Consider the following 26,021-nt stretch of genomic DNA (forward strand, 5'->3'; position numbering starts at 1 on the left):
TGTTTTTTAAAAGCAAGTCTGTATTTTATGGTACATTGGATTTAGATGAAAAATCACTACAAAATAGACAAGCACTGTCAAATAGAAGCAAAGCAACACAGGACAAACAGGGCTAGGACATTTTGAATTGTGGGGAATTGACAAGCCTACCACATAAGGAACTATACATAAGGAACACTTGAAGATAAATTACTACCCAAGAGGGTTTGTACAATGGTGTAGCTGCATGTCTTTGAACTGTGAATATTTTAGAAAATGATAACTATTATACATATACATATGCATATATTATACAATGATGCATGCATTCAAGCTTTAGAAGAGCGAACATAATTTAACATAATTAATAATTTAATAACAATAATTTAATTTAAACCTACATGTTTGCTCTTAAAATCATTGTTGCTTTTTAAATGGAATCAAGGCATCAGTTTTCCTAAAGCCGTTTCTTAGGCCCACGATTTTCCCATGGAATTTCCTGTGGATTGATTTTTTTGTCAACTGACTTGAGGCCACCCATTGTGCACATATTACAATTATTATCTATGTATAAAAATGATTATAACACCTCAGCCGTTGAAAAGAGGTGCTAGCCCTGCTAGCTGAGGCAGAGTTGAAAAAATTAGAAAGGCAGATATGGATTATAGAAGGAGACTGACGGAAAAACTGTAGGGAATTGTAGCATGTTATTTGTATACAACAATTTCCATTCAAGAGTCCTCCTTCTGCTCAGAATGAACTATAATACAGTCCTGTTGAGTTTGTCCTGCTATTTTGCATATCTTGAATAAACAAGAAGTCCACCAGTTTCAGGAAGAGCAGACTGAGCAGACATGAAGCCTGTGTATGTCTGAGAGGCCTCAGCAGAGAAAACGTGAATCAGAGGCAGCAGCACAGCTGCAGAGCATGCTTGAATTTCAGGATCCAATACAGGAGCAACTGAACAGAGAAAAGAAATGAGAGGGGGGCATTCATTAATTTCTAAACCTAACATCCACCTGAGAGTCATAAATGTGTTTATTTGTCTCCTTAAAAAAGATCTTAAGGATGGATAGGAAGCTTGTTGACCTGTGCTCTGGCAAGAGGTCCATGAAATACCAAAAGCAGAAAGCAGGGTCTGTTTCATCCCCATCATTTTCCCATCTCTTCAGAGTAGCATAAATTTTAACGATTTGTTTAATTAAGCAAAGATTAAGCAGCAGCTAAGAGAAAACCTTAATGTGAAGAAAAATAAAAATAAAAAAAATAAAAAATACAATTAAAATGTTATTCTAACAGTGCTCATGTCTTAGCAGCCACATGACAGTCAGAGGAACAAGAACGTTTTAATGGATGACTCCACATATCATTTTATATACAAGTAAATATACAGTATATTCTGATATATAAAAATAATCATTATTAAATAATAATAATAATAATAATAATAATAATAATAATAATATAAAACCAGAACTCTCAAAACCCTAAAAAATTCAAACCTTAGTGTAAATTATACCCTAGGCAATTCCCTCAGAAAATAGATATTTTCAGATCAAACTTAGCATTTAGCCTGTTGTAGTCATGCTATGATTTTGTCCATAAAGTGAAGTCAAAAGATTAAGTGGAGTAGAGTTAATGGAGGGAAAACAGAAGATACAAACAGTAATGAGGTGCATCTAAAAAGTTTTATGTTCTACACAATTTACAATTATGCAGTTAACAATTGTCAGAGACACTTGAGCCATTAGCAGAGCCTAACTAGGTAAAACGTTACCTAAATAGTTACACTGGTTATATGCTAAAAACATTGAGACCTCAACGATAGCTGGGAAAATGTATTTGTGATGGAATCTTGGCCAAATTTGTGTTTTTCTGACTATAACATACCTTGTCACCTCTATGTTAAGACACCATACAATTTTAGTCAAAATTACATGGAAATGTCTTCATTTATGTATTTGTAAATCTTGCCTTGGTCATCTGTCTGTAAAGATAATGTAGATAAAAGTGCCAGTTTAGCTATGGCAGCAGTACATGCAATGAAACCTCCTAAAAACATCTAAGATCTAGCTGTGTGATTTCTGCACATAGTTTAATAGATATATCATAGTAAAATAAATATATATGTAATATGTTCAGCTCATAGTCAGATTTTTGTCAGTAAATACACTGGAATGCTACAGTTACACTGGAATCTTTCAATAAGCTTTTTCTAGTTCTACACTTAAAAATGCTGAAACCAGTGGCTGAGGTAAACGTAAGTGAGGTTTTCCCAGGCTTTCACCAGGGCTGGATGAAGTACTGAGAAATTATAATGAAGTGAAAGATAATGTGTAAATATCTAACTGAAGCTATAGATAAAGAGGGAAAATGCTAAAAGCTTTTAAAACATTACAAAATATTACAAACATTAAAAAAACACTAAAATTGTTAGACAAAGTTGTGACAACTAACAAAGTTAAATGAAGTTCATGTAAAATGTCAAATGTGAGTTTTGTTTTAATGCGGATACTATGTTTTGCCCGAAAATATGGAAAGTTGCAGAATTTAACTTGTAGCAATTATGGTGCCCACTAGGATTGGTGATATACAAACCTGCCATTTGGCAATCAATCAATCAATCAATCAATCAACCAACCAATCAATCAACAGACCAATTTTATTAAATTTGCCGGTTAATATTAACAATATATCATAGTATAGACTATCAGGGATGAAAAGAAGATGCCTCCTTTTATACAGGTTTTTGCCTAATCCAGCATAGTAAAATACCGAGGTAGGGTCAAGGATGTTCAACCTAAAGTTCCACAAAGCAGTCCACTGGTGTTTACATATTCAAAAACACACATCCATGGCACTAACCACACTGCGTAGCATGAGATTACGGCCAAAGGCTAATTGGCATAAATCATGATAGTTTTTTCTACATTTCTGCAGCTGATTGGATGCTAAACTGAGCAAATTGAGTTGATATACAACATACTGGATGTGAGAAGAAGTGTATTGTTTTAAATATTTTGTTTTAAATATTTTCTAAATAAAAATGAAAGTGTTGAATGTTGAGATACGAACACTAGCTTTCTATTTCAATAATAATCAATTAACAAATGAAGTAAATACACTAAAATAATCTGTAAGTATTCAAACAGTTACTCGAGTATTGTCCAACCTTTAGAGACACACCTGAAGTCTATGGAATGGACATTAATGACTGCTTTTACAGAGATAGACAATTGGTCTGTGAGGTATCTAACTTGTAATACTCCCAGAACCCGATCGAGGAAGCTGGTGGACCAGTGAACGAAATGAACTGCTCACTACACATGAGTTCATTCCGAGGTAAACTATGATTGACATCACAGAATTTATTGGCTGTTGTTCAGGTCACTAATCCTTTGTACAATTACTTGGTGTACTAGACTAGAGGACATACCTCTGTTTACCCTAGTGTTGTGTTTATTCTGCCATCTACAGGATTTAGATTATGACTACAATCTCACAGAAATGGCTCCCCAACCACTGGGTCAAAGTCCAGCCCTGCCTCCACAACATGTAACCAAGGAACTACCCACAAGAATAATGCATTTAAATAAACCTTAAACAAATCAATATTACCTTTGACACACTAACAGGAGAAGACATCTCGTCCAAGGTCAAAGTCTCTACAGCCAGCATGGTACATATCAGCACAGCATGATCATCCTGCCTTAATCACAAGTCTAATGTTTGACCCGAAACAATCCATGCTTGTCCAAGATAAACAGATCAAGCAAGACAGTGTAATCATTCAAGACTGTTTTCATGTATTTGTTCATGTAAAGACAAAACAGCATTACTGGCACACTTATTTTTTAGCAACATGTATAGCATGAATAAACATACAGTACTTGTGTACAGAATTGTTTTATAAGCGTATATTTGTTCTACTAATAGAAAAAATAAAAGTCTGTGCTTACCTTTTAAACAGCTTGATTAAAAATAAATGAAGCAATACATACAGTTTTAAAATCATCTTTTAAACTGTTGTAGCTGTCTCACAACCCAAAACAGACAGTTTTATCCTTTTGGTTTTGCTAATTCTCAGACCTGTTAGATTTTACCAATCATACTGTACAACAGACACCAAACCGGGTGAGACACCTTCATGTGCTTCCTCGAGGACACATGAAACAGCCACAAAATTAGTTTGGACTGCTGCTCATGCCGTGTGACAGGACAAAGGAAATCTGCACGCACACATTCACAGATACTAATGATTAGATAGTTATACTGGGGTTGACAAGTGTGAGACATTGTTTTCACCTAAACAGCAAGGTCAATTTTGCATGCCTTGGCTACTGGTCACAAATACCATCTTACAATTAATGTTAGTTTTCTAGCATTTATGTAGTCATAAAATGTTTTAGCCTTCATCAACTAGTCTTGATCGGTCACACACATCACGACTCTGTTCTCTAGACGAGAACGCTCAGCCTCGAAAACCAGCCTGTGACTCGCCAGTGTTTCCTTCGGACCGGACTGGACCAGCATTGGGTCTCCGTTCTACAACAATGAAAGACAAAACTCTGTATTATTTTTAAAATAAGTGGGAAAAAATGCTGTGTAGCTGTGTTCAAAACGATTTAATCACTAAATTGCACTGTACTTTTTACTGTATTTAGCCATTGAGATTATATTAATGCATATCTTGAACATAGTACTGTCTTAACTTAATACTTAAAGGCTGCTAAAAGTCATTTACTTCAATCTAGCCTTAATTAAAATACATCTTGTGATACTGTATACTATACACATAATCTAAAAAAATTACTTCTTACGTACTATTCACTCGCCATATACAGTATACACGGTAGAGACTAAAACTCCGAGACCACATTGAATTTCTGGGAATTTTTTTTTTTTTAATCTCAAACTGAAAATAAACAGAAACTTGGAAATATGCAACATCTGGCCTATTCAAAATGTTGCACAATTCAACCGTTCAAGATGTTGTGCAATTTCTAGGTAACTGTTTAAACGTAAGCAAACAGGTAATACTGAACATATACATATTGACATTGTACAAAAGGTCAGATTTCTTATCTGGTCAAAGTCCCCTTCTTATGTGTTCAGAAGACACTCCGATGAATTTGATCTGGTTTTGCACAACAACAATGAGGATGTTCAGACTACGAAGAAAGTTTTCAAATCCCAGTAAATATTTCTGATTCTACTTTTCACTTAAGCTATTGCCAACATCATTTGAATTTCATTTGTCTGTCTTTTGTCTGCTGTTACACAATTTGCACTGTCTTTGTCTATCGTTCTGCCGCAGAGAGATGGCATAACAGTATTGTATTGTACAGTGCAATTAAACGATATATTGAGATAAATAATAACAATACGAATATTATAAATACTTTAAACACTTTATACCATTTTGCTGCTGATTAACTAGGATCTCTGAAGCAAATCGTGCCTCATGGCCAATCCCAGGTTTATATTAATGTGCTTGATCCAGTATGATATCATTTCTGTTGTAACACAGAGAATTTAGGAATAAAAATGGTGAGTTATTGTTTATACGGTGAACCTTTCTCTGAGGAGATGTTTATTTAGCATTTTTGGAAGTCAGTGTCGGAGCTTTGTAAAAGTCTGAGGTAATGTTTTTAGTCTTTAAGACTTCAGGACGAAGAGCTTTGCTTTGTGGTTCCTGTTTAAGAGGAAAAGCTGCCATTTGTGTACTATTAACTTCAGGAAAGAGGGGAAAATGAGAGACTGGCGAGGGAATAACCGTTCCTATGATAAAACGATAACAGGAAATAACTCTCAGCAACGTTTCACAACATTAAACCTGACTACAGCAGAAATGAAACTTTAGGAAAAATTACCTAGTGCTTTCCAAGTTTCCCCATCAAGTTTTTTTTTTTTTGTTAACTTTGAGATAGAGAAAAAGAAGTGAGAGATAGGCAGTAAATAGGTAGTAAATAACTGTAAATTGTATTTTAGACATTCCACAACATCAAATGTAACTATGTTAAAATTACAGTTAAAAAATACATTTTTATAAATTGGCTAGACCAGAAAATTGCAATTGTTGCAAATATCTGTGGTAGAAGAAGAATAAAGCATTTCAGTATTTGCTGTTATTGGAAAAGACCACACCCCCTTCGATTCTTTTCCCAGTTAGTCTGGTCATGTTTTATTCCTTACATAAATTACAGTAGCCCCATAGTGCGTTGTACAGAAACAGGAAGTGATAAGAAACTAACCGCTACGGCTGAAATAAAGGTGTCAACGAGATGATAATCTGCAACACCATGACCACCTTTGCTGAAGTTCCCCGGTACATTGACGTCCACAGTGTGCTTTGTGGATACCTGAGTGAGAAAGTCGAATACTTTGACCTCGTGGCCGTTGTAAGTCAGCTCCCCCTGTGGAACATATGCAGAGATGTCAAATTAAACATAACATTAAAATACACTAGAATAGGCTCTGGATCCATCGAGACCCTAAGCCTGCATAAATGAATAAAAAAACAATACAAATGGAATAGTGACATATAAAATACCAATGTCTGACCTTGCTGCCATGGATGCTTGTTTTGCGCAGACACACCTCTTCCGTAAATGCCACCATGCTAAACGTAGCAGTGAGGCCTCCTTCAAATTCCATGTTAACAACCTGAAATAGAAAAAGAGGGATTTGACCTGGAACATTTACTGTAGTTCACATTTGTTAAAGTATGTTGTATCATATCTGGAGATATGTTTGAAGAATAAAACTAAACTGCCTAACCTGATTTGAGCACACATCGTTGTCACACTCATAAACACAGCGACCGTATGGACCTGATTTCAAAGCCTCGGTTACTGACTCAATATCAGGAACTGAACTGCCGCATACAACTGACACTGGCCATGTCACCCATCCCTAGAACACATAAAGCACCAAAATGTTATCAAGAGTATTTACTTAGTCTTTACAAAGTCTGTTCATCCAAAATCAATATAGTATGTAAAAGACCTATATAACAGGTAGAGCATTCAGATTCAGGGGCAGGGAAAAGGAAAAATGCAGCTGGAATAATCTTTACCTTTCTAACTCGGTCCAAATAGATTTTCTTCGCTGAATACGCACAGTCTGTCTCTACAGAACAATCTAAGCACCGACTCGCTGCTCCTGATGGCTAAATAAACAGACTCATTATTTCAGTTATTTCAGACTTTATTAACAATGAACTGTAACCACATATTTTAATGGGGAAGGCTGGCAAAAGTAAGGATATAGGCTCAAACAAAACTGCAATCTCACATGACATATGCTAAAGACAAATCATCTACTGAATTCTTAGTTTAACTGCATAATAGGACATTGAGAGTCAAAGGAACACAGTGGGGCAGTGGCGGCTTAAGTGGTTAATGCTCTAGGTCTCTCTGCAAAGCTGCTACTGTTGATCAAGGCCCTTAACCCTCACTGCTCATGGGGCACTGTATCATGCCTAAACCTGAGCTCTGAAACATAACCACCAAAGTCAGGATATGTGAAAAAAGAATTTTACTGTGCTGTAATTTATATATTACAAAATTAAAATCTTCTATTCTTTTTGTATACGGTCATGCAGCATATAGTATATAAGCTTGTTTTGAGCTATATGTTCAACTGTCTTCAAGGAAAAATCAGAAACCAGGGTTGACATTTTTAAGCAAAATTTCTATGGCAGCTACATCTCTAAAAGCACCAAAAATACCTCAAAGTGTGCTAAAATATTTGGGCACAGGATAAGGGAAACCTGCTTCTTCTATTCATCAGAGAATATGTGGGAAAGAAGAATTGAATATATCTCTGATGTCCACACACAATCCACTCCGTAATCTCCTTTACCTTTTCCCAATATATTATACAACATAAATTATTCGGCACATCATAGATATGCTGTCTTGTTAGAGTTACCTTAGATTATTTGTTAGAAAACAAGGTCTGGGAATCTTCTGCTCTTTCTTCATTTTTATAATGTTCATAGAGTGAGCATGGGGAGGGAAAAAATAATCTAGTTGTATTTATTAATAAAATAATACATAATTCTATATCGTTGGATGCAATAATAATTCTTTGGAGCTAAGCGGGGCAGTGAAATATGAGCAAGTAAACCTCAAAACAAACCTTTAGTATTTCAAATGTCATTTAAAATGCATGGAGTTTGGAATAATGACTTTATTAATAAAATTAATATCTGTTGAATGGGTGATATAAATGCCCCACTTGCTCCATAAGCCGCCACTGCACTTCACACATTATAAAGCACCGTTTTTCAGTTTAATCAAACCTTGTTTTCTTTTCGGAAATGGCTGAGGGATCCAAATGATGAAACTTTTATACACCTGTAAATCATAAAACAACAAATTCATTTCAATATTTTTTCAGACCTGACAAAGCAACCAAATAAATCAAATGTGCTGTATTTATATTCCAAACCTGCGTCCTCCAGCCCAGTGATGAATCAAGTCCAGGTCATGGCAGGATTTGGCTAAAAGAGCAAAAGAGCTTTCTGCCTCATTTCTCCAATTTCCTCTCACAAATGAGTGAGCAAAGTGATAAAAGCCAACCTGAAGGGGAAAAAAAAGATCATATACATTAATATACATTTAACTTTAACTATGTGGTTAATTCTAACTTTATTTTTTATGTGTTATCTGCATGTAGTAGATTTGATCTTACTGGTTCAAAGTGTTGAATATGAATGACATCCCCAATGGCTCCACTGTCAATGAGCATCTGAAAAATGAAGGTAATTCTTTATTCACTTGCTCTCACTTAACAGACATATCTCTTGGAGACATCCATTTAAAATCAGACAGAGAAGAAACTGAAATGAAATTTTTACTTTGATTTTTCTGATGAATGGGTCGTATCGGAGAACATGGCACACTGTTAGCATTACACCACTTTGACTGCAAGTCTCTGCGATCTCTGTGCAGTCCTCTAGAGTCACCTGGACACAGAAATATAAATGAAAGTATGAAATTCATTACTTATATTTCTTGGTAAGTCTGGGAAACTAGGAAAACCCTTCACGTAGTAAATGTATACTGCTATACTGTACACACTTGGGTCTACAATCGACAATCATTGACATGATCAAATAAATGCAAGTCATTAAACTTACTGCAGTTTTATGTATAATATAAACTGTCAAGCCGGGGGGCAAAGTGGCTTAGTGGTTAGCACGTTTGCCTCACACCTCCAGGGTTGGGGGTTCGATTCCCACCTCCGCCTTGTGTGTGGAGTTTCCATGTTTTCCCCGTGCCTCAGGGGTTTCCTCCGGGTACTCCGGTTTTCTCCCCGGTCCAGAGACATGCATGATAGGTTGATTGGCATCTCTGGAAAATTGTCCGTAGTGTGTGATTGCGTGAGTGAAGGAGAGTGTGTATGTGTGTGTGTGTGTGCCCTGCGATGGGTTGGCACTCCGTCCAGGGTGTATCCTGCCTTGATGCCTGATGACGCCTGAGATAGGCACAGGCTCCCCGTGACCCGAGAAGTTCGGATAAGCGGTAGAAAATGAATGAATGAATAAACTGTCAAGCCTTTCATGACTTACAGACGTGCTTTTTTAGACTTAAAAACGCATGCTCATGATGGTTAGATGATTTCTTGCTTGTCATACCTATGAGGGAAAGGATGTTTAAAGACCTGCAGGATTTTCTTTTCCACAAACGCTGCGTGCCACTTTGACTATGTTGGCCGAAACACCAAAAACATCTGTAAACTAGCTTTTTCCCATGTGATGTGCTTGGTGTACATGATCACTTGGGTGCAATGCAGATTTTTTTTCCCCTTCTTCTGTGTTTTAATGACACACCATTGTCTTTTCACCTAACTTAATTTACATTAAATTCACCCTTTCTATAATTTTCTCTAGTTTTTGACCTTATCAGGTGCACTTATATGGTGAAATACATTTTTAGTGGCATAGAAAAGAGTAAAAATATCCACTCCTGCCTTTCTGTCTTTTCATTTAGTAGTCATTTCTAGTGTGCTCCCAGAGATGTGTGGACATGTAAATGGAAAGGAGCCGTATGAACAGTGCTTAATTAATCCTTGCTTTATCCTTTATATCATTTATTGGTTCCTGCCCCATAATATTAGTTAAAAAAACTGCTGTTTTGCATTAGTAAATACATTTAACAAATAGTTAATAATGGGATTTTAGTAATAGATTTAAGTGTTAAACCATTTATAAACCATTAATAAGAGTGCTTAAGTATTAATATGTACAAGTATTAGTCATTAGCATTGAACATATGTTTTCTTGTTTACCTTACAAACATCTATACATTCATTTTCTGTACTGCTTATTCTACACAGGGTCATGAGGAGCCTGGAGTTTTCAATATCCCAACTTTGGAGGTTTGGGGCCAAGGCGCAGGATCAGCCATGATCAACCATACAGTGCTTCTGGAGCTGTGAGCCTTGCTTAAGGGTCCAACTGTGGCAGGTTGGCAGTGCTGCGCTTGAACCCTGATCTTCCAATCAACAACCCAGAGCCTTAACCACCTGAGCCACCACTGCACACACACACACACACACACACACACACACACACACACACACACATCCATTCACACACTAGGGACAATAGGACATGCCAGTCAGCTACAGCATATATCTTTGGGCTAGGGTAGACCCCATAGTACCTGAAATATGCACACAGGCAGAGGTTGCATTGAACCCCAACAACCTTGTTGTTTGGGCAGAGGTTGCCTCGAACCCCCCAAGACACAGTGAAAGTACACAAGTATAGTAGTAGAGCATTCATAAATCTGCTGCATTAGGATTAGGACAGTCAGCATTATTATTGAATGGATTTCCCAAACACCAGTGTGTCAGGTGACTGACAAAAAAAAAACAAAAAAGAAGAACTTCATTATGCAGAAGTCAGCATACTTACTGCCATTGGTTTCTCCAAGAGTATATGATAACCCTTCCTCGCCAAAACAACGGCAGGTTCCTGCAAGACAAATACCTTTCTAGTTACACTACACTATAGTTAACATTGATCAGACTAGATGTTCTGATCAAGAACATAAGCAGACATCCCTAAATACTGACAGAGTAGAATGAGTTTGAGTCTACTTGGATATTTAGATGCCTCACTCTGAATCTACACAAGTTATAATGATTGATCCTATGATATTTTGATAAAACATTTCTATCCTGATTTGAGTGGTCTCTCCCAAAATGACTACACCCCACCTACAAGGGCTCATTGAATAATTTAGTGATTATGAAATTGGACTTAAATCAATACTATGGATTTAACAGTCATCAGGTTTCAATCCTTATTGATCCCTATGCTAGATTTTGGAGCAATGTGTTTCACAGATCTCTTCAAAACACCAAACAGATTAGATGAATTTAAACTAATAGTGTTCCATCAGTCCAGTATAGTTCCCAAAAACTGTAGAATCACTGGCAAGTATTGATATGAATTATCACATCAGAGAGTTCACAAACCTTATGAAGGCGATCAGGAGTGCAGATAAATACGGCATCTGCAAACTTCTCCCTTTCTGCTACACAGTGCCAATCTATACCAAAATCACAAATACCAACAGGTTTATAAGCAGCGCATATTATTGATGTAATTCAGATTGAAGTTTAAAAAAAATCAAATGTTACCATCAAATACATTTTCTTCAAGCACTTTGTGACGCTCCTGGAGCTTCTTTCGTGCAAAAAGTCTTGGGTCAGCAATTCCAACTACCTAAGGTGACATGGAACAACAACAACAACAACATCAGCAAGGAAACTCAACAACCCCTTAGATTATCCTGTTTAAGTGATTGGCAAAAAGTTTTTATTGGGAACTTAATATTTACAGCAAAAGTACAAAAGAAAATCAGGAAAGACATACTTTCAGCCGATCAGGATGGATGGAGGCAAAGTCGGAGTATGTTTCACCACGGCTCCCTGCTCCAACCACGATAACTTTGACGGGTAGTGACATGTTAGCATTAGCCTACTGAGTAAACATACGAAACCAGGTTAACAATAAATATAACACACACAGCTTCTTCACTGTTGAGTCCAAAAGTCTGAGACCTTTTCCTTTACAATTGAAATGTTTTAGAATGCATACATATTTAAAACAAAGCAAGCAAATGAAATAGAAATAGAAATATTGAAGATCTCTGGTACCTATTTCAACGCAAGCGAATTCGTGATATTGACCGTGTATATGGCTTTGTATCAATATCAGATTTTAGTCATGCCTAATCTTCTCTTTTGAAGCATCTGATGTATTTGGTCCAAATGGATCATCAGGTTTTGCCCAAACTTGTGAAAACAAAAAGTAAATATTTTAAAGATTCTAATTTTCAATCCACTATGACTTTTTCATTCTCTTGGGAAAGCCAAGAGCTTCAGTTAATGATCACTCAGAATGGAAAAAACATGTGATTTCATGGGCTTTGACAAAGGCAATGTAGTTGGTGCCAGACGGACCATTGTGCATAAAATCTAGAGACCACTGTGCTGAGAAAAAAAAAGATCAGCAGTTTCTCAGATACTCAAACCATTCCACCTGGTACCAATAACCATGTCAAGGTCAAAGCACCTGAGATCACATGTCCGCCCCTACTCTTATATGAACATTAACTGAAGCTCTTAGCCTTCTAAGATATCTATCTATCTATCTATCTATCTATCTATCTATCTATCTATCTATCTATCTATCTATCTATAAGCAGATTTGGCTTTAATAACATGCTATTTACTTATCATTATACAAGCTTTATTACTATATTTTTAACTATTATTTCCGCTCATGTGTCTTATCTCTTAAAATGTATCTTACCTATGAACTGACTTCAAAATTGCACACTGAAATATATTACGATCTGGTTTAACGAGAGTGAAGATTTAATGTTCTATTTAATGTTTTGAATGTAATGTTTTATTTACACAATTTCTACCCCAATCTTTCTTACTAGGCAATGTCTTAAACATGTCAAGCTCAGTAAATAAAATCAGTGAAATCATTGAGCACTAAGTTCACATCACATGACCCATTGAATGAAATGGTTCATCCTAGAACTGCTGTATTATCTGATTATAAATGACTTTTATTATATGTTAGTATAAGCTATGGTTGCTCACCCGTCTTGGTAGCAGCTTTTCTTCCTGTGGAGCTTGAAGTTAAAGTCAGTGACTGTGCAGCTGCTTCATAAATCATTTATACTCAAGGTTTATAACCAAGCTCACGTAAACAAAGGGTGTGGAAAGAAATACCCGAAATGTCACTTCCTCCGCGTGGGTTTGTCTAAATGCCATAAAGATATTGGGAATATATTATTGTGCACTATAAAATATATACCTGAAAATGAATTAGGAATCGGTTTGGGATTCTTCCTAGTGGATAGATATCTATGGAGAGCCTGCACTTCCTTTTGGTCGCCTCAAAACAAACGTCACGTGACAGATGGAGACAAGACAAAGGATTAAAGTGTTTATTATAAGATAAAGGAAATTGTATGAAATAAATTGTCTTTATTTTCATTTGAATGCATGTAATAATATGCAATAAATGCAATTATATCTAGTAACTAATAATAATAATGATAATAATAATAATAATAATAATAACAATAATAATAATAATAATAATAATAATAATAATAATAATAATAATAATAATAATAATAATAATAATAATATTCAGTGAAATGTCAGAATAACCCTGGTTTAAAATGTTAAAGGGAAAAAATACAAAATAATTTTTCACAACTAGACTCCTCAATACTTTTTTTTTAATCTTAATATTTTTATCTTTATTTGTAATCAGTACAGTAATATTTCAAGCGCATATATACGTCTTTCTTTACACAACAAAGCAATGACAAGGTTTTACCTTTAAAAAAAAACCTTTAAAAGTGCAAAATTCGTTGTTTCTTTATTGTTTTGTGTAAACATAGAGAGCGTAAATAAAAATGAATGAAAGAAAATTATTTATTATGGAATATGTAGATAGATATTTATATTTTAGTTATTATTTTCACGAGACGTAATGTGTTTTATTGTGTAAACACAATAAAAAGATAAAATACTAATATGTGGTGAAGTGTAAATGGACGGAGCAAAAATAAATAAATAAACAAACGAATAAATAAATAAATAAATAAATAAATAAATAAATACCCCGCCTGCATAACCTGCGTATAATCGTGATAATAACTAAATAAATGCACATCTATATTTCAATTTGCACATTTATATTTCGATTTGCACATTTTTTTCCACTGTACATACAACTGCCTTTTTTATTCACTGTACATACAACTGCCTTTATAATCCACTGTACATACAACTGCATTCATCATATATGTATCATTGCCATTCTGTTTACACTGTGGAGCTCCTGTACTAGAACAAATTCCTCGAAAACATACTTGGCAATAAAGAACTTTCTGATTCTGATTCTGATTCTAATTCTAATTCTGATAAGTTCAGGCACGTTCTGTCTCACTTGTTCTAGGGTCCTAGACCGCAAGGTATTCTGGGAACAGATTATCTGCTGCAATGGCTGTCTTTCTAGCTAGGTTATTTATATCTTTATATTTATTATGTTTTGCTGGAGCCGTTTTCGAAGACCAAGTGGGAAAATTTGATTGGTACGTATATGTTGTTAAAACGAGGATGTTGTTGGTGGTTTTGAAACTCATATTTGTGCTTTGCTGTGAACTGTTTAAAGTACCGGTGCTTCAAACAAGCCAAATGCTAGCTAGCTAGCTAAGGGGAATCAGTCGTTATTTTTCCTACCCGCTTTCCGTGTATTTTCGCGTTCAACTGCACGATTAATAGGATTTTCTGTATGTTGATTGGTGCTGGGTCACCTAGCAATCGCAGCTAGCCAATCGCAGTGCATTAGGCGGGAATTGACGCAAAGCGGGTGTAAAGAACAGACTGCAATCATGCTCGGTGCCTTCTGCTAAAAAAATATTGAATCCTTTAACATCATTAACCCGGTGTGGTTTATAGCCACAGACGCGGAGTGTCTCTGTACTAAGAGAGGGATGAACTGATCCCATTTTTACATTTACAATACGATACCTGATACTGACACCCATGTATGTGCAAGCTCCTTCTTATCCCTGCTGTATTAGTCAGCATAAGAGACACTCAAGGCACAAAATGTCACTTGTAAAGCTCAGAAAAGATCTGTCCCATACCTGATCCGGTGTTTCAGCGACGATATCCTGCACTGTACATCATGTGCCACTGCTGAAAGTGTGATTTAAAGTCTAGCTGTCGGTCTGTCTATCTATCTGCCTGTCTGTATCTATCTAATCTTCTCGCCCACTCTTCAATTTTTTTTCAGGAGACAGCAGTTTGTTGGTGAGGTCCGTTTTGCTCTCTTTGATTCAAGTCATTCCCAGGCATCTAAAAAGCTTCTGGTTGCAACAGAAAAGAATATTTTTGCCTCCCTCAATTCCAGGACTGGAGAGCTTTGTAAGTATCCTTCCCTATGTGCCTAATGTGTTGAAAGCCAAAAACATCTCCCTGATCAATGTCCTGACTGTTGAACTTAGGGATATGATTAGAATATTCCTATAGGTGGTTTAACAAATACATTTTTTTAAACATTGCACAATTTTTATAGTCTAACTGTTGTTTTTGTCCCAAGTATTCTTAAAACATGTTGCTGGCATAAAAAAAAACTAAAACGAAATAGTTTCTCAGTTTTAACATAATGCAAGTCATTGCAATCTTTTTTTTTTTTTTTTTGAAACAACATGGTTGCAATAGGTGCTGTAAGAGTCTTCAATGATATCAATACAGAATGATAATTTATTGTTGTAACTGAAACCCTGTTTCTGTTTGCAGTCTGGAGACATGTGGACAAGCTTGGGCCAGAGGGACACATAGATACGCTTCTGGTTCATGGGCAAGGTAACACTTAATATGCATGAAATGTGTCTGTTCGATAACCCTTCTGAACATACTATCCTAATACTTTCTTTACTCTCTCACAGATGCCATCATTGTTGTTGGGAACGGCCGTCTTCTGCGTTCCTGGGAGAGCAACTTCGGAGGTCTGAATTGGGAGACGGTGCTCGATACCGGAAGGTTGGCTTCTAGTGAACGTTCAGACTGCAGCAGCTCTTCTCCAAATCAAACGTAGAGTAACATTGCATCTTTTTTTACTACAGCTTCCAGTCTGCTGCTTTTGTCGGAGTGCAGGATCTGGTGAAGTATGTGGCTGTGCTTAAGAAATCTGCCATCTCTCTGCATTATCTCTCCAATGGCCACCAGAAATGGGTAGAAAATCTCCCAGACAGGTAAAACCAAGGCTGCTGTATTCAACATCATTGATGGAAAATCCATTATGTATTTTTATATATATATATATATATATATATATATATATATATATATATATATATATATATATATATATATATAAATAAATATATATAAAAATATAAATAAATAAATATATAATATATTCCTTGATTTTGCTATTTTTCATTCTGCAGTGACACTGTTGAATATCAGATGTTGTATTCTGGAGGAAATGGACTGCACTTCATTCTGGGTGTAGTCCCTAATTCTCATCTAGTCATTATTGAATATAACATTGAAGATGGAGAAATTATGAAACAGGTAAAGCTTACAGCGCATTTTGCTTTAGCGACTCTGTATTTTTTCAAGCACAACAGCCTCTGTATTTGTTTCACTGACTGCGAAAGGTGACAGGATGAGATTGGTAATAATGACCTTTCTTCCTGCTGCCGCTGCATGCATTATGACAATATGCCAGAAATGATGTCATGACATGTCGTATGTCAAAAGGCATTTAGAAGAGTCTGACCTTCACTCTGTTTTTAAAATTCTGCGATCTATACAAATGAATCACAAACATTCAAGTGGGGTCTTGAACAAATGTTTTTGTTTTTTTTTTAACAAGGCACATTTTACTTTTTCATAGTGATGAAAAAGTAACATGACAAATTGTAGAATTGTACTGAAGACAATGTTAAGGTTACAAATAAGTTCTTCATCTCATTGGTTCAAAACATGGACACACATTTCACACAAAATGTGTCCGATTTTCAAAACTCTAAAATGTATAGCAAAAAAAGTGTAATATTTCTTTGTCTGATTGTTTCATTATTAATATTCTAACCTGCGTTTATTGACCAGGATTGCTACTTACAATGTATATAGTATAACAATCATCATTCCAGAGTAAAGCTATCCAAACTTTAAGTACACATGACATTTGTAATTCATTCGCCCCTTTTTTTTGTTGTTCTCAGAAAGCAGTAGATGCTCCATGGCTGAGCAGCTTACAGTCCAGCTGTGTGGTGGTCGGTGCCGGAATGCTTCTGTGTGTTGACCCGAGCACAGAGTCCATGTACACCTTGCCACTGCAATCTGAGGAACAGCCGACAGTGACCCAGATCCCACTTCAGGTGTCACTTTATTTACCGCATGATCGCTCTGTTTTAAACACTGCTACTATTTTGATGTGCGTGACGGATTTTATGTTGTATTTCTTTTCCAGACTGTGGGCCTAGAGGTGGTTTCGGGGTTTCAGCCACATTTAATCTCCACTCAGCCTCACCCTGCACGTCCTCCCCTGTCCGAATTCTTCCTGCAGCTCGGCCCAGATCACCACGCCCTGCTGCGGCTTAACGATGGCACCGTTACCCTTCTCAGAGACTTTAACCCGGTGCGCTGATTACATTTTTATATTCAGTACATTACATTGTTCCCAGTGTAACTCTTCTTCATTTTTAAAGCTTCTATGTTTCATTTCCTTTTCAGTCATACCTGGTTGCATTTGCAAATACTGGAGAAAAGACAGTCGCTGCTGTTATGTCACCAAAAAATGAAACTGTAAGTAAAGCATCAAGAAGTGACTCATTTTTTAATAGCAATTTTTGTAATTTTTTTTAAATTATAATTTTTTTTTATGTCTATTTTAAGGCATGCGCTATCAACCTGTACAGTGCGGATGCAGGGAGGAGGCTACTTGATACCTCAGTCATTTATTTACTGGATCCTAATGGTGGAAAGCCAACTAGGGTACTTGTTTCCAAATGCCATTTTTTACGACTAAGAAAATTAATATTGGATTACAGAGCTAAGCAAAATTTACATTCTTCCTCCAGTTGTATGTCAATGTTTTCCTGAAGAAAGATGACTCTGTGGGCTACAGGGTGATGGTACAGACTGAAGATCTGGTTCTGTCCTTCCTACAGCAGCCTGGTACGTATGCAATGGGATGACGCTTTATAAGAATTATTTTTAAACACATATTTAAGTTTAAATCATTTGATCAGAAGAGATTCTAAAATAACAATAATGATCAATGACAGGCTGGTGTGATGCAGCTCAACATGAAGCAGATTTGAATGATCTATCTATGATCTATATACACACATACAGTGGTGTGAAAATGTTTGCCCCCTTTTTGATTTTTTTACACTTTAATGTTTCAGATCATCAAACAAATTGGAATATTAGTCAAAGATAACACAATTAAACACAACATTCAGTTTTTAAATCAAGGTTTTTATTATTAAGGGAAAACAAAATCCAAACCTACATGGCCCCGTGTGAAAAAGTGCTTGTCCCCTAAACCTAACAACTGCTTGGGCCGCCCTTAGCAGCGAGAACTGCAATCAAGCGTTTGTGATGACTTGCAATGAGTCTGTTGCAGCGCTGTGGAGGAATTTTGGTCCACTCATCCTTGCAGAATTGATGTAATTCAGCCACATCGGCTTTTCGAGCATGCATCGCCTTTTTAAGATCATGATACAGCATCTCAATAGGTTTTAGGTCAGGACTTTGACTAGGCCACTCCAAAGGCTATTCAGAGGTGGACTTGCTGATGTGTATTGGTGTGTCATTGTCCTGCTGCAGAACCCAAGTTCGCTTCAGCTTGAGGTCACGAACTGATGGCCGCACATTGTCCTTCAGGATTTTTTGGTAAACAGCAGAATTTATGGTTCCATTTATCACAGCAAGTCTTCCAGGTCCTGAAGCAGCAAAATCCGATTCAGAATCAGGTTTATTGGCCAAGTGTGTTAAGACTCACAAGGAATTTGGTTCCAGCTGTTTGTGACTCTCAAAAGTACAGACATAAATAACACTATACTATACAAGACAATGCAGACGATGTGATACAATATAGACAATTAAATGTTAAGTATTAAATATGAATACAGACTATATGACCGATCGGTTATGTACATAAAGTGGGAGAAGTGCATGGTACTTCATTACATGATGCATTACTTTCTCATTTGTTTCTGAATTTCTTTGTGTAACTTTTGAGGATCTTTTGGTCTATTTCACTTTGTCAGTCAGGTCTTATTTAAGTAACCAGACCCGGGTGTGTTTACTTTTTATCTTTGACTAATATTATATTTGTTTGATGATCTGAAACATTAAAGTGTGTGACATGAGCAAAAACATAAAAAATCAGGAAGGGGGCAAAGATTTTTCCACACCACTGTGTAATGTGTATATGCCTGTGTGTATTATAGATAGATAGATAAATAGATAGATATATTCCAACCACTTAAACAACTTCAGTTGCCCCAGCAAATTAGACCACAGCATACGAGCACGTTCTGAGCGTGATTAGGGTTTCTCAGTGCTCTACTATCCAGTCTTTACAGGATTTTGTACTCTCTAGATTTTGCCCCAAACATGTCGTGTGACATAATTTAAACACATTCAGCCTCTTCGATTCACGTGTCTACATGAGTTCAGCCTTTATAGAAAGTAATTCTATTAATAGTAATACGTGTCTTCACCCATAAGAGTTTGAAAAGTTTTATTTGTAATCACATCATGGTTTGTTTTAAGGTTTATTTCACCTATAAATAAATGGAAACGAAACAAAACAATCTTTATCACACTTCCCACGTGCAGGCCGGGTAGTGTGGACTAGAGAGGAGGCCCTCGCTGATGTGGTTACTATGGAGATGGTGGACTTGCCGCTTACTGGAACCCAAGCAGAACTAGAGGGCGAATTTGGAAAGAAAGCTGGTAATGTTTAATGTGATGTTATAACGATCATTTCCTTAACATTTTAAACCTCTTTGTTCTGGTGAATGTGCATGTCCATGCACACTACTAATTTGTACCTGTATTGTTTCATGTATCTAAACAGCGGCTATAATAACTTGTAAAGATTAACGTTTTTACAGATTATACATCCTCTTGAATAATTTTAAAGCTTATAATGCTGCCTTTTTACTCACACTGCTTTTCCTTACAAATGTACTAGTCTTTCATCTCTCCAGGGCACTCTTGTCTTTTCTTGTGCTGCATTGTATTTTATATTATTTTTCTTTCGCTTTATCATTCTGCTGCACTTGGATCCAGCTATTCAAGGTAATACGCTTCTGCAGTTTTCTTAACACTGAAAAATTCATTTGTCTTAGTGTTTGCTAAACGTTAAATGCTGTTTGTTGTAGTCTAGCTGAAAACGTTTTTGCCTGTATGACATGCGAAGCACATTAAACGATTCCTTGTGATATTAGTGACACAAGCAGAATAAAATGACCAATACAGTAACATTTCTGCATCAGCAGTTTCAGTGGTCAGGAAAATAAGAAATAGAAAATTGGAGAAATGGAATTTAGCATTCTTTATTTAAATTGCATGCCATTCTGAGTAACTAGATAAAATCACACATGGTTGACTCTGATAAATAACCTTGTATGTAAGCAGTGGTGGTTCTAGACCTTTTTTAGTGTGGCTCCAGCCCCCCTGTCTGTGATCTCAGCCACCCTAAACTATACGTTAATTTTACTTTCAAAAATAAAAATTACATTAAAATGCAGGACACATTTTTGATGGGAAAGCAAATCATTTATCAGTTTGATCCAAGAGCGATTATTTATTTTTTTTTTTTTTTTTTTTTTTTTTTAACTTTGCTTTTACACACGTGCGCTATAGTCTTTCAAAAGTGAGTCATCAGCTGTCTGCTTTATCTGAACGGAGAAGCACAGGCACGTGCAGCGTGCACGCACAGTCAGAGCTGAAGGCGTTTATCTATAATGTTAAAAGGCGGAAAACCGCAAAGACAGCAACCAAAAGCAGTGAAGTTTCACTATTCTTATTATGAGAGTTTATTAGCACAAACAAAATATTAATGCAAACAATCCATTCAATACTAAATAAAAATAACATTTATTGATTTGGTCTTTGTCTTGTGAATATTTTTTTTATTGTGTGGTGACTGCATTCATTGGACACACTGTAGAGAATGCACACATACAGTACATATGAACTGATTTGATTCAAGACCGGCATCATTGCATGATGTAATGTAATGTCTGTCCAATGAATGCAGTCATTAATAAAAAAAATATTTTATCCTAGATAAAATCCTAGAATGGTCCCTGTTTGTAAGTAACATACACTGTAGCTTTGCTTAATATTAGTCCCCAGTGTGCATAAGTAGTGATGCTCGCATCATTGAAATGATTTAAATAGGGAGGCAGCTAGGCTTTATGTTAAGAACAATAGAGAAGCTGTGAATTTGTGAAAAAAGATGATAATCTGTGGTACAATTTCTGTCATGAACAGTGTATAGCAATTGGTCCTATTATACGGATCCAGTCATATGCTGGAAGGTTTGAAACTGTCCTTCTGTCCGACCCCATTAGTTTGCTAACGCTGCTTAACCGTGATGTTTGCAGATGGGCTTTTAGCCATGGTTTTAAAGCGACTGTCGTCCCAGTTCATCCTTCTGCAGGCCTGGATCGGCCATCTGTGGAAACTCTTCTACGATGCCCGAAAGCCTCGCAGCCACGTGAAGAACGACGTCACTATCGAAACCTTGTCTCGGGACGAGTTCAACCTGCAGAAGATGATGGTGATGGTGACTGCCTCAGGGAAGGTATGATGTTGTGAGGAAGGCACTTTTGCATAATAATTGCTTTACATATCAGGTTTATGAAGTTAAAATTCAAATGAAATCAAGGTTAAATCTTTTTCTGAACTAAAAAAAAACCCCTTTTTTCTTAGCTTTTTGGCATTGACAGTAAGTCTGGAACCATTTTGTGGAAGCAGTACTTGGAGAATGTCAAGCCCAATTCGGTTTTCAAACTGATGGTGCAGAGGACAACTGCTCATTTTCCTCATCCGCCACAATGCACTCTACTCATTAAAGATAAGGTAGGTGGTTGTAGTTTTAAAATAAAACGAATAGTGCTTATTTTATCAACCATGTTTTTGTGCATTTAGGTATGCTCAGTTATGAAATTTGAGTGAAAGGTCTAAATAATCTGCACAAATGTACGTCTGTGGCTCATCCAAACTTTTTACATAAGTTACACCCATTCTTTGACCCCTCAACTCATTTGCTCTATTCATTTGCTTTTAAATTTTGACCTTCCTGACATGATTGTGTTGGGTCAGCAGCCAGTGCAGTAGGAAAACCCAAAGTCTGCCTATAGTCTGTCTAAACTCTGCTACACTCTGTTGTAGCTGTCATTCAGAACACTGATGTCATGCTAAAGAAGTGGACACAATATTGAGGCTCCATAATACACTTCATATGTAAAATGCATCACCAGTTAACCTACCATCCTACTCCATAAAGTCGTCAGTGTGACTTTCTGAAAAGGAGCTGGAAAGTAAATAATAGCTTATTCATTTCATATACTGTAGAATGGAAGCCTTTTTTTTTGTCACATATACATTACAGCACAGTGAAAGTAATTTTTTTTACACATCGCAACTTTTGGTGGTTGGGGTCAGAGCGCAGATTTAGCCATGATACAGCGCCCCGGGAGCAGAGAGGGTTAAGGGCCTTGCTCAAGGGCCCAACAGAGGCAGCTTGGCAGTGCTGAGGCTTGAACCCTAATATTCTGATCAAAAACCCAGAGCCATCACTACCAAAAAGCTTGATCATGAAGGACAATCTTCTGGTAGACAACATGGAAGATGCATCAGACACTGCAGAGCATTAGTTCTACATTAACAAACTTTTTGAACAGTTACCTATTAGAATCAGAAAGAGCTTCATTGCAAAGTATGCATGCGCGTTAGTGTCATACGCTTCCAGTACACGGAGACGAGATGAGAGTACCAAAAAATTATAATAATAATAATAATTAGCTAATTTTGGCACAGGAATGTCACTGTTGGTCTGGCTTCATTTGTTGTAGGACACAGACCTGGGAACCCTCCATGTCTTCAATCCTATCTTTGGCAAAAAGAGCCATATCAGTGTTCCAGTTTTATCCAGACCCGTCCTTCAGTCCCTGCTGCTGCCCATAATGGATCAGGATTATTCCAAAGCCCTTCTTCTGATAGATGATCAGTATAAGGTCAGCTTTATCTCATCCGTCAAATAAGGTTTGTCTAAAAGTTTATTTATTTATTTATTTCCTTTAAATAACCTGAACCTGTCTGTTCATACACCAGGTTACCGCTTTCCCATCCACCAAGAACGTCGTGCAGCAACTGCAGGAGATGGCGTCTTCCATTTTCTTCTACCTTGTGGACTCCAGTCTGGGGAAACTGTCTGGTTTCCGCCTACTTAAAGATCTGTCCACTGAGCTTATCTGGGAGGTGGTCATCCCCACGGAGGTGCAGAAAATAGTGGAAGTGAAAGGCAAGCGTGCTAATGAGCATGTCCACTCCCAGGGACGAGTCATGGGGGACCGCAGTGTGCTTTATAAGGTATTCCTGAGCTCATTATCAAGTACCATAAATACAGACTCTCAGGTCTTGTACACGGGTAAATACTTTTCCCTTTTATTCGTTGACAAAAAGCGCTGAAATGACATGAAGGTCATGGATCAGACTTCCACTGCACATGCTCAGTGTTAAATTCTTAAAAATTATTTATATTATTGTGGACAGGAAATTTTTAGTAAAACAGACAATGGTTTTAAATTAACCCTTTGGACTATCTTTCATCATGTCTAACCTCAAATCCTTGCTATTGTGTGTATCGGTAAACAAAAAACAATTTAGTTCTCAAGTATGATATTGTTCAATATATTTTTTTCCCCTCTAGTATCTGAACCCCAACCTGCTTGCAGTGGTAACTGAAAGCACAGACACCCATCAGGAACGCAGTTTTGTGGGGATATTTCTCATCGACGGCGTGACTGGCCGTATCGTGCATGAAGCTGTGCAGAGGAAGGCACGAGGGCCTGTTCACTTTGTGCACTCGGAGAACTGGGTAGTGGTGAGTACATGGCTTACATCCTTTCTTGTTTGAACATCCTCACCATGCCAATGGGTCGGAGGAGAGACTTAACCACTTCATTCGGTCCAAATTTTGAATATAGAAGCATTTGACTGTCACATATACATTACAGCACAGTAAAAGTCATTCTTCACATATCCCAGCTATAGAGGTTGGGTTCAGAGCACAGGGTCAGTCATGATTCAGCACTTTTGGAGCATTGAAGGTTAAGGGCATTGCTCAAGGGCCCAGCAGTTGCAGCTTGGTATTGCTGGGGCTTGAACCCAGAACCTCTGATCAATAACACAGAGCCTTAACTGCTTGAGCCCCTTCCATATATTCTACCATAGTTCTGCCGGTATAAAGGTTCTCTCACCGCATCTCTCAGTGTAGAGAGCACTATTTTCGTGCAGCGCCGAACAAAACGGCTAGACCAAATAAATACTTGTATGTAAATTCTTGATTTAACTAAGAAGTATTAAATAAGCAGATATTTGCATCCCTAAAAAGGTTGACTTTATCCAATACAGAGTATTCATCCTTTCCCGATAACATCTATAACGGCTGTGCCTGTATGATAAGCTTTCATATTTGTCTTTGGGTAACGTTTCGTGTAAATTTCACGTTTATGTATTTAAGTGCTTACGTATTGCTGTGGCATAGTGGGTAGATTAATAAGTAAAATAAAAGTATAACTTGTAACTAACAACTTGTTGTATTATAAACTGCCTGTTGACTCAATGTCTAGCCATTCTTTTTGTCCACAGTGCAAACGAATGATAAATTGATCTGTATCGAGCTTGTAGTCGACTGTCCACCCTGATATTTATTAATGTGCCGTACTCTGCTGTGCTTGGATTCTGCTCTAGTATGCGTACTGGAACACAAAGTCGAGGAGGAACGAGTTCTCTGTACTCGAGCTCTTTGAGGGAATGGAGTTGTATAACAGCACGGTGTTCAGCTCTTTGGATAGACCTTATCCACCTCAGGTTCTGCAGCAATCCTACATATTCCCTTCTCCTATAAGCACTCTAGAGGCCACGCTTACAGAGAAGGGCATCACCAGTCGTCACCTTCTGGGTCAGTTCAGCTCCCTTTTAATGTAACGTCAACTATAGAAAACGTCTCGGTGTCAGAACCATTTCTGATGTTGATTTTATTTTTCAAATTCAGTGGGACTCCCATCAGGAAACATCCTGTCTTTACCAAAGATGTTTCTGGACCCACGAAGACCAGAATTGGCCTCAGAACAGAGCCGGTGAGCACTGAACTGAGTGATTGTCTAGTTATTCACAGACTGCTAATATGTTTGTGTTTTGTACTTGAATTATTATAATTTTTTTCCAGAGAGGAAAATCTTATACCATATTCTCCTGAAATGCCAATACGCTCCGAGTGGTTTATTAACTACAACCAAACTGTGTCAAGAGTGAGAGGTATCTACACTGCCCCATCTGGCCTGGAGTCTACATGCCTGGTGAGTGTTTTTATCTATTTTAATTTATACGACTGGAATTGATTCTAGACAAAATCATACGTTTTTTATTCTTGCTCACATGAAATGATGCTTTAATGTGCGCATTGTGGTTTTGTATTATACATTAAAGTGCAGACGTTTGTGTACCATCATGACGAAACGAACTCGCCAACCAACTTATTAGGAATGTTTATGCAGTTATCCAATCAGCCAATCATGTTGCTGCTGATGTTTTATGCATGAGATGCTTTTCTGCTCACCATGGATATAAAAATGATTCTGAAATACTCAACATCTGAAACATGTTAGTCACAGAAATCACGCTTTTTCTTCATTCTCATGTTTGAGAACAGA

The 26,021-nt window shown here is 36.9% G+C and overlaps 2 protein-coding genes across 8 annotated transcripts in view; one reads left to right on the top strand and one right to left on the bottom strand.

The window, feature by feature from the left end:
• Positions 1–15,211, bottom strand: zgc:154075 (uncharacterized protein LOC556929 homolog). Of its 6 annotated transcripts, none has more exons than XR_007139237.1 (16): positions 13,120–13,417; positions 12,160–12,297; positions 11,876–11,983; positions 11,641–11,725; positions 11,476–11,549; positions 10,910–10,969; positions 8,846–8,953; positions 8,680–8,736; positions 8,437–8,567; positions 8,288–8,342; positions 7,058–7,150; positions 6,760–6,894; positions 6,544–6,645; positions 6,234–6,395; positions 4,342–4,524; positions 1–939 (listed from the first exon to the last, which is right to left on the bottom strand). XR_007139237.1 is itself a non-coding variant. In XM_027170352.2 (15 exons), exons 3-15 carry the CDS (start codon positions 11,966–11,968, stop codon positions 4,399–4,401), a joined length of 1,281 nt encoding a protein of 426 aa, XP_027026153.2. In that variant the 5' UTR covers positions 11,969–11,983; positions 12,160–12,297; positions 13,120–13,417; the 3' UTR covers positions 2,624–4,398. The 6 variants fall into 6 exon arrangements, 3 of the variants coding, with proteins under 3 accessions (XP_027026153.2, XP_027026156.2, XP_027026155.2); XR_003444323.2 differs by lacking the exon at positions 1–939 and adding an exon at positions 2,624–4,208; XR_003444324.2 differs by lacking the exon at positions 1–939 and adding an exon at positions 5,398–5,495 and having other exon boundaries at positions 2,624–4,524.
• emc1 (ER membrane protein complex subunit 1) overlaps positions 14,476–26,021 on the top strand; it is a 13,584-nt gene continuing 2,038 nt past the window's right edge. The window contains exons 1-21 of one of the 2 annotated variants that reach the window (XM_027170350.2): positions 14,476–14,630; positions 15,338–15,468; positions 15,844–15,909; positions 15,993–16,086; positions 16,170–16,298; positions 16,497–16,623; positions 17,280–17,435; positions 17,528–17,695; positions 17,791–17,862; positions 17,953–18,051; positions 18,138–18,234; positions 19,909–20,025; positions 20,365–20,373; positions 21,687–21,886; positions 22,015–22,164; positions 23,160–23,321; positions 23,419–23,676; positions 24,017–24,190; positions 25,060–25,270; positions 25,364–25,448; positions 25,538–25,667. In XM_027170350.2, the coding sequence (XP_027026151.2) occupies positions 14,539–14,630; positions 15,338–15,468; positions 15,844–15,909; positions 15,993–16,086; positions 16,170–16,298; positions 16,497–16,623; positions 17,280–17,435; positions 17,528–17,695; positions 17,791–17,862; positions 17,953–18,051; positions 18,138–18,234; positions 19,909–20,025; positions 20,365–20,373; positions 21,687–21,886; positions 22,015–22,164; positions 23,160–23,321; positions 23,419–23,676; positions 24,017–24,190; positions 25,060–25,270; positions 25,364–25,448; positions 25,538–25,667 (2,727 nt within the window). In that variant the 5' untranslated portion in view covers positions 14,476–14,538. The remainder of the gene's footprint in view (positions 14,631–15,337; positions 15,469–15,843; positions 15,910–15,992; positions 16,087–16,169; positions 16,299–16,496; positions 16,624–17,279; positions 17,436–17,527; positions 17,696–17,790; positions 17,863–17,952; positions 18,052–18,137; positions 18,235–19,908; positions 20,026–20,364; positions 20,374–21,686; positions 21,887–22,014; positions 22,165–23,159; positions 23,322–23,418; positions 23,677–24,016; positions 24,191–25,059; positions 25,271–25,363; positions 25,449–25,537; positions 25,668–26,021) is intronic. The other variant, XM_027170351.2, reaches the window with a different exon arrangement.

The sequence above is a fragment of the Tachysurus fulvidraco genome, chromosome 23 (genome assembly GCF_022655615.1).
Source record: "Tachysurus fulvidraco isolate hzauxx_2018 chromosome 23, HZAU_PFXX_2.0, whole genome shotgun sequence".
NCBI classification, from domain to species: domain Eukaryota; kingdom Metazoa; phylum Chordata; class Actinopteri; order Siluriformes; family Bagridae; genus Tachysurus; species Tachysurus fulvidraco.

Coding starts and splice junctions, on each gene's coding strand:
- zgc:154075 (XM_027170355.2), bottom strand. CDS start 11,968: ATGTCACTACCCGTCAAAGTTATCGTGGTTGGAGCAGGGAGCCGTGGT. Junction 11,550..11,640: donor TGAAGAAAATGTATTTGATG/GTAACATTTGAT, acceptor ATTTTGGTATAG/ATTGGCACTGTGTAGCAGAA. Junction 8,954..10,909: donor TCTTGGAGAAACCAATGGCA/GTAAGTATGCTG, acceptor TTCTGTGTCCAG/GTGACTCTAGAGGACTGCAC.